The 8,907-nt window shown below is 36.7% G+C and overlaps 1 protein-coding gene and 1 long non-coding RNA gene across 2 annotated transcripts; both read left to right on the top strand.

Annotated features, from left to right (window-relative positions):
* The first annotated feature begins 485 nt into the window (after nucleotides 1–485).
* LOC123475901 lies at nucleotides 486–815 on the top strand. The gene is made up of 2 exons (XR_006651445.1): nucleotides 486–680; nucleotides 767–815. It is a non-coding gene; the product is annotated as an uncharacterized LOC123475901 (long non-coding RNA).
* A 268-nt stretch (nucleotides 816–1,083) lies between these two features.
* Nucleotides 1,084–4,314, top strand: LOC123475923 (progestin and adipoQ receptor family member 3-like; the record flags this gene model as incomplete). The annotated part of the gene is made up of 7 exons (XM_045179162.1): nucleotides 1,084–1,565; nucleotides 2,337–2,499; nucleotides 2,574–2,726; nucleotides 3,339–3,536; nucleotides 3,604–3,694; nucleotides 3,765–3,796; nucleotides 3,900–4,314. Coding segments are annotated over 7 exons (1,290 nt in total), but the record flags the coding sequence as incomplete, so codon positions are not given.
* Between the last annotated feature and the right edge of the window lie 4,593 nt (nucleotides 4,315–8,907).

The following is an 8,907-nucleotide window of genomic DNA, read 5'->3' on the forward strand; positions in this document are numbered from 1 at the left end:
CACGTGGAGGAAATGGTTCAAGAATTGATCCTTTTTTCGGGAAATGGTAAAACTGATTGCTATAGCATCCAGGAAATCGGTTCTTGTCGTATTGCTTCCGCTAGTATTTTCCCCTGTTACGAATCCGAAAATATTTATCGTGCCATAAAATAATAAAAAAAAGGCCACACAGCTAGTCATCCAGTTTAAATGGCATTGAGATTCTCTCATTTCGCCGAAAGCAACGCCAATAAAAAAAAAAAACTGTATTCAGATTTCAGAAGCAGACTGTCTAACCCCAAACCCGTTGTTGACTGTCTCGCTCTGCCGACGAAAAAGCTAAATCACGGTCACGATCAAAAGTCATGACCTTCTGCCATACGAATCCTAAATGGAATCGACCGGCCCCTTCGATCTACCAACCATACGAGAAGCGCCTTGGTCGCCCGGTTCATTCGTCATTGTTCTTTGACGTCTCCCTATATAGTACTGCACTCAAGGTAAGCTTGGAAATTATTCCCCATTTTAAGCCGAAGGCCTAAGTGAAAGCGTATGAATGATGTATGGAAATGTCTATTACATGATGCGGCGTGTGAATCCCAAAACCGAACTGAACTCGAGCCTGTTCCGAGTGGAGTGATCGCGCGATAGAAAGTGAGAAACTCTAGTCGTCACGCCCTTTTTTTTTTTCTCTTTTCAAGGTAAACATTTTAGTGTTTTCTTCCTCCTTAAGAAATCAATGGCACTGTCTTAATAAAATATTTCCCCCATAATATATCTGTGACAGAATTTGGAGGCCACATCGTCTCGAGAGAATAGTATTAAACATTTTATTTTAAATACCATGGGCCAAGATTCAAACGATCCTAATAGGGGTCGGCTAGATTCCTGTTGCGACTTTGGTTTAGATACCATACAACCACGAAAAGAAAAGAGGCCGCAGCTGCCCTCAGAATGAAAAAAATAGCCCGCGGAGAAGGCGCCACCATGCGGTTAAGAGAGTACATTGAATTGGTGTGCAACACGCTCCGCCCGGCGAGTCCAGCCAGTCGGTAACCGAGATTGGTCAGGTGCAGATGCATGCATTCCCTTGAGCAGGACTGAAAAGTGGTCCTATCGTCCTCGGAAACATCTTTCCCGCCTTATTCTCGGTTCACCATTGCAGTTTCTAGGGGTATTTTGTCTGATTCGAAACGTCTGATACAATGCCGCCGCACTCCGGAAGTGGAGAGCGATCCTTTCGTGGATGTCAGGCTCCGCAGGCGGAAGCGTAGCCGTTCCATTTCTCCCCGTCATTTACGGAAGACGTCGGAATCGTACGAACCCAACAACAATCGGAACAAGTGTTGCTCCAACAAACTCGCGTCTTCGACCAGCAGCAGCCGGAGCAGCAGCGTGTCGAGCGAGGTGCGCTTGCTAAGGTCGGAATCCAATACTTCGATCGTCGGAACACCATCTCCAACGACTGTAGCCATTCCGCAACCGGTTGTGGTCAATTTTCACGAAGCTCCAACTTTTCTCCAGTTCAACCCGTTCATCTATAGAGGCTATCGCACTAATTTGTGCATCGTTACGTGCATCAGAAGGTAAAACAAAATCAAACAGTAGAACAAAAAACAAAAAAACGAAAAAGTAACTTCGATTGTCAGCTTGTTTTTGCAAAAACAAGTATGATTCTTTCACGGGTCAAGACGCATCAATCGCCAATGCGTGAAAAGTCCCGATGACAGGCAGAATTTTTATGTATTTCATGTTTTCTTTTTCCAAATGCGTCATTTTGGTCAACGAACAACTTTCGCTTTTTCACTCCACATGGCAGTAGTAATCTTCAGAAATCCGTAGATTGTTTCTTTATTTTTATTTTCTAGGACATTCTCTACATTGAACGCATATCGCAGCCAACGGGTAGAAACTTTCACTTTCTTTGGGGGGTTTTGTCTGGGCCAGAGTTGAACGGCTGCCAGAACACATGACGCCCGATGCAAGGAAATTGTTAAAACTTTGAAGCAAAACAAAGAAAACCACACTCTAATTAAAAGAACGTGCTCACGCATTAACCTCAATGTAATTTGCCTCTACAAGTGTGTGAGTCTATGCAAGCTCGGAGTAAAAATAGACAGTCTGGTCAGAGTACCCCCAAAATGGTGAGCAGTTCTGCACCATGGAATTTCTGAAAGTTATTGATCAACTACAGAAGCAGTGACAGGCGGATTGCAATTTGAACCGTAAAACTAAAAACTTTCTTAACCGGTTGGTTGTATCGTAAAAATTTTCCAATCGCACAGCAATAAGACGATAGAAATGGAATTGCACAACAATCTGTTCAAAATGTCCTTTCGTTTTCTTTGTCGTTTTAGCCTGTTTTGGTGGACGAATGAAACGCTCAATGCTTGGACTCACTTGCTCGGATGGATCTATTTCGCCTACTTCACTGTGGATGAAGTCCTTCAGCTGGTCAACAGCAATGACATTTCATGGCAAGACAGCGCCATCAGCCTCTTGATAGTTTCCTGTTTCCAGGTTCGTGGGATCCATATCTGATTGACCAATTCGTTTGTTGTTTCTAGCAACTAATTATTTTTTATTTCTCGTAGATTTGCATGGCTATGTCGACAGGCTATCACACATTTTGCTGTCATTCGAAAGATTTTTACCACTGCTGGCTCTCCTACGACTTATGTGGCATCTCCTTCAGCCTCTTGGCTATTTACACCACCGGGATTTATTACGCCTTCTGGTGCCAGAACGTAAGACTCTTGGGATTGTTTGATCTATTTTATATCCCTTTCCCCCATAGGTCTATCTACCGAGGACTACAACTTCGGTTTTCATTTCCATGATACCGATTTAAGACGAATTATCAGTCCGTCAAGGGAACTTAGGACATTACTCCCAACGGTCGCTTTATTTTGTTTATCCAGGCCTTTTCTTTATCTGTTGAAGTTCATAAAGCACCTATATGCAAAAAAAAACAAAAACAACTGATGTAATGTACTATAATAGCCTAAAGTTAATGGACTATCAGGTTCCTCCATTTAAAAATGCTACTCGCTGAAATATGTTGCCATGTGGTGAATGAAATCGAAAGAGAAAGTTAAAGTAGGTCAAAGTCACTACACGGCCGTCCTTGAACTATATCAGCTCCAGCTGGAGTAGGTCCGTTTTATGTGTGTGAAGAGAAAAGAGAAAACGAAAGTTGGTGTGGACGAAAGTTTTGCATCCGGTATAACAACGGTGCTTATACCCATCGTTTCAAGATGAAACGATGCTGCAACAAGAATCAATTATAATTAACGCATCCATTTCTGAGATTCTAGCTTTAAAATCAAACTTTTTCTTCTTTTTGCAATTATTCACAGGAAATTAGAACAATCTACATCACCGTAAGTGGAACTCTATTTGTGGTGGCCTTGGTCCTCCAAACAACACCAAAATTTCTTACGGACGATTACAGCCTCACTCGCTTGATCTTCTTTGTTTCGTGGAGTTGTTTTGGATTCCTTCCGTGCCTTCACTGGATTTGGCAGAATGGTGGATTTAGTACCCCAAATGTGTTTGTACGTTTTTGACGTCATTCGTTATTATTCTAACGTCTGTCAACTAAATTTTTTTTTTTACTCGCAGGATTTGGTTAGCCAGATTGGTATCATGTACCTGATTTGTGGCTTAGCTTTATTCTTCTATGTCACTAAAGTACCCGAGATTTGGTTCCCAGGTGAGGATACTTGTGTCTTTTGATTATATTTATGTCGTAATTACTTCTTGACATTCCTTGAAATCAACAGGTTCCGTTGACTTCATTGGTAGTTCACACCAGGTGAGTTGCGAATTCAATCCAGCTTACATTGCTGCGCGAAATCGTTGATTAAATCGTTTTGTGTGCAAAAATTTCTCGTATTTACCTTTTTGTTCTTTTGCAGTGGTGGCACATCATCATTTTTCTGGCTTTCTATCACTGGCAGACCGTCGGCAAGTATTTTGCCGATATGCGATCCCATCACGGATGCTTTGAGTTTAATCAAATGGCAATTTCGTCTTCGTCGGTCTTCAACGTCACTGGCGAAAACGTTCCCCGTGGTACCGTATTTTAGTGGTCAGATTTATAGGATTATTAGACGCAAGAATATCCTGTTATATTGGTAAAACTTGTGTTGTCTGGGATGCAATGGCTCAAACGTCGATTCGTCGATTCGATTTGTAAATTTGTTGCATTGTCATGATATGTACTTTCATTTTTATTTCACCATTCTTGATCATCGTCGCAGGACTTATAATAATATCTATTGTTCTAAATTCGGTACATTTTTAAAAGTAATAAAATCATATTTAAATAAATTTTAAGTTATGTTTCTATTTTTTCCTTACAGTTAGTTCAGACAACTTTTCGGAAGAAGTGTCAACGAAAAATTATAAACTTCATTTCTTTAAATAGAGCAGTAAAACATCCTACGTTGCACGTTCTCCACAAATGCGAAAATCTCATTTGTGTCCAAGTTGGTCTGCTGCGGCTGCAGCGTCTTATGGAGAAACCAACTTCTTCATGTTAAAAAATAAGTTTTCATAAATATAATTAAGATTTTCCCCCTTTTCTTCCTAGCAGAGGGTACCCTATTCATTTTTCATTTCCAAATTTTTTTCTAGTCCTAGTTCTATCTGGTTTATTTTTATTTAGCTATTGTTTGTGAATGGTTTGTTGTTCATCCCCTTGTAGCAGACGAATTTCTGGCAGCAAACGAAATTCTTCGGCTAAAAGAGACGAGCAACTTACAAACAAAAATAAAATAAAAATAAAGTAGATATAACTGGAGCTAGAAAAAATATTGGGAAATGAAAAGATGAATAGGGTACCCACTGCTTGGAAGAAAAGGGAAAACTAAATTATAGTTATGAAAACTTAATTTTTAACGTGAAGAAGATGGTTTCTCCATAAGACGCTGCAGCCGCAACTTGACACAAATGAGATTTTCGCATTTGTGGAAAACGCGCAACGCAGGATGTTTTACTGCTCTATAGCCTTTCCACTTTTGTGTTAGCGCACCAACTTCATTTATGGTTTTTAACATGTAAATGAAAAACTATGAGACCAATAGAAAAATAAACCTGATTTCCGTGATTTTCATTCAATTCTGAATCTAAATCATGTATTTTAAGCCAAATTTGAAATTTGGCCAAAAAAAAAAAAAAGGGGGGGGGTATAGCCTTTCCACTTTTGTCAAAATCCGGCCAAAATGACATCTCTTGAAATTCTCCAAAAATCAGACGGCATAATCGAAATTGAACGCTGATTTCGATTTAGTCATTGGTTTTCTCTTTAGACTAGCCGTTTAAAAAATTAACGAAAACAGTTCTGTTAGCGCACCAACTTCATTTATGGTTTTTAACATGTAAATGAAAAACTATAAGACCAATAGAAAAATAAACCTGATTTCCGTGATTTTCATTCAATTCTGAATCTAAATCATGTATTTTAAGCAAATTTGAAATTTGGCCAAAAATGAAAAAGTGGGAAGGGTATAGCCTTTCCACTTTTTTTTGTCAAAATCGGCCAAAAATGACATCTCTTGAAATTCTCCAAAAATCAGACGGCATAATCGAAATTGAACGCTGATTTCGATTTAGTCATTGGTTTTCTCTTTAGACTAGCCGTTTAAAAATTAACGAAAACAGTTCTGTTAGCGCACCAACTTAATTTATGGTTTTTAACATGTAAATGAAAAACTATAAGACCAATAGAAAAATAAACCTGATTTCCGTGATTTTCATTCAATTCTGAATCTAAATCATGTATTTTAAGCCAAATTTGAAATTTGGCCAAAAATGAAAAAGTGGGAAGGGTATAGCCTTTCCACTTTTGTCAAAATCGGCCAAAAATGACATCTCTTGAAATTCTCCAAAAATCAGACGGCATAATCGAAATTGAACGCTGATTTCGATTTAGTCATTGGTTTTCTCTTTAGACTAGCCGTTTAAAAAATTAACGAAAACAGTTCTGTTAGCGCACCAACTTCATTTATGGTTTTTAACATGTAAATGAAAAACTATAAGACCAATAGAAAAATAAACCTGATTTCCGTGATTTTCATTCAATTCTGAATCTAAATCATGTATTTTAAGCCAAATTTGAAATTTGGCCAAAAATGAAAAAGTGGGAAGGGTATAGCCTTTCCACTTTTGTCAAAATCGGCCAAAAATGACATCTCTTGAAATTCTCCAAAAATCAGACGGCATAATCGAAATTGAACGCTGATTTCGATTTAGTCATTGGTTTTCTCTTTAGACTAGCCGTTTAAAAAATTAACGAAAACAGTTCTGTTAGCGCACCAACTTAATTTATGGTTTTTAACATGTAAATGAAAAACTATAAGACCAATAGAAAAATAAACCTGATTTCCGTGATTTTCATTCAATTCTGAATCTAAATCATGTATTTTAAGCCAAATTTGAAATTTGGCCAAAAATGAAAAAGTGGGAAGGGTATAGCCTTTCCACTTTTGTCAAAATCGGCCAAAAATGACATCTCTTGAAATTCTCCAAAAATCAGACGGCATAATCGAAATTGAACGCTGATTTCGATTTAGTCATTGGTTTTCTCTTTAGACTAGCCGTTAAAAAAATTAACGAAAACAGTTCTGTTAGCGCACCAACTTCATTTATGGTTTTTAACATGTAAATGAAAAACTATAAGACCAATAGAAAAATAAACCTGATTTCCGTGATTTTCATTCAATTCTGAATCTAAATCATGTATTTTAAGGCAAATTTGAAATTTGGCCAAAAATGAAAAAGTGGGAAGGGTATAGCCTTTCCACTTTTGTCAAAATCGGCCAAAAATGACATCTCTTGAAATTCTCCAAAAATCAGACGGCATAATCGAAATTGAACGCTGATTTCGATTTAGTCATTGGTTTTCTCTTTAGACTAGCCGTTTAAAAAATTAACGAAAACAGTTCTGTTAGCGCACCAACTTCATTTATGGTTTTTAACATGTAAATGAAAAACTATAAGACCAATAGAAAAATAAACCTGATTTCCGTGATTTTCATTCAATTATGAATCTAAATCATGTATTTTAAGCCAAATTTGAAATTTGGCCAAAAATGAAAAAGTGGGAAGGGTATAGCCTTTCCACTTTTGTCAAAATCGGCCAAAAATGACATCTCTTGAAATTCTCCAAAAATCAGACGGCATAATCGAAATTGAACGCTGATTTCGATTTAGTCATTGGTTTTCTCTTTAGACTAGCCGTTTAAAAAATTAACGAAAACAGTTCTGTTAGCGCACCAACTTCATTTATGGTTTTTAACATGTAAATGAAAAACTATAAGACCAATAGAAAAATAAACCTGATTTCCGTGATTTTCATTCAATTCTGAATCTAAATCATGTATTTTAAGCCAAATTTGAAATTTGGCCAAAAATGAAAAAGTGGGAAGGGTATAGCCTTTCCACTTTTGTCAAAATCGGCCAAAAATGACATCTCTTGAAATTCTCCAAAAATCAGACGGCATAATCGAAATTGAACGCTGATTTCGATTTAGTCATTGGTTTTCTCTTTAGACTAGCCGTTAAAAAAATTAACGAAAACAGTTCTGTTAGCGCACCAACTTCATTTATGGTTTTTAACATGTAAATGAAAAACTATAAGACCAATAGAAAAATAAACCTGATTTCCGTGATTTTCATTCAATTCTGAATCTAAATCATGTATTTTAAGCCAAATTTGAAATTTGGCCAAAAATGAAAAAGTGGGAAGGGTATAGCCTTTCCACTTTTGTCAAAATCGGCCAAAAATGACATCTCTTGAAATTCTCCAAAAATCAGACGGCATAATCGAAATTGAACGCTGATTTCGATTTAGTCATTGGTTTTCTCTTTAGACTAGCCGTTTAAAAAATTAACGAAAACAGTTCTGTTAGCGCACCAACTTCATTTATGGTTTTTAACATGTAAATGAAAAACTATAAGACCAATAGAAAAATAAACCTGATTTCCGTGATTTTCATTCAATTCTGAATCTAAATCATGTATTTTAAGCCAAATTTGAAATTTGGCCAAAAATGAAAAAGTGGGAAGGGTATAGCCTTTCCACTTTTGTCAAAATCGGCCAAAAATGACATCTCTTGAAATTCTCCAAAAATCAGACGGCATAATCGAAATTGAACGCTGATTTCGATTTAGTCATTGGTTTTCTCTTTAGACTAGCCGTTTAAAAAATTAACGAAAACAGTTCTGTTAGCGCACCAACTTCATTTATGGTTTTTAACATGTAAATGAAAAACTATAAGACCAATAGAAAAATAAACCTGATTTCCGTGATTTTCATTCAATTCTGAATCTAAATCATGTATTTTAAGCCAAATTTGAAATTTGGCCAAAAATGAAAAAGTGGGAAGGGTATAGCCTTTCCACTTTTGTCAAAATCGGCCAAAAATGACATCTCTTGAAATTCTCCAAAAATCAGACGGCATAATCGAAATTGAACGCTGATTTCGATTTAGTCATTGGTTTTCTCTTTAGACTAGCCGTTTAAAAAATTAACGAAAACAGTTCTGTTAGCGCACCAACTTCATTTATGGTTTTTAACATGTAAATGAAAAACTATAAGACCAATAGAAAAATAAACCTGATTTCCGTGATTTTCATTCAATTCTGAATCTAAATCATGTATTTTAAGCCAAATTTGAAATTTGGCCAAAAATGAAAAAGTGGGAAGGGTATAGCCTTTCCACTTTTGTCAAAATCGGCCAAAAATGACATCTCTTGAAATTCTCCAAAAATCAGACGGCATAATCGAAATTGAACGCTGATTTCGATTTAGTCATTGGTTTTCTCTTTAGACTAGCCGTTTAAAAATTAACGAAAACAGTTCTGTTAGCGCACCAACTTCATTTATGGTTTTTAACATGTAAATGAAAAACTATAAGACCA

The sequence above is a fragment of the Daphnia magna genome, linkage group LG9 (assembly GCF_020631705.1).
Source record: "Daphnia magna isolate NIES linkage group LG9, ASM2063170v1.1, whole genome shotgun sequence".
Taxonomy (NCBI): Eukaryota; Metazoa; Arthropoda; class Branchiopoda; order Diplostraca; family Daphniidae; genus Daphnia; species Daphnia magna.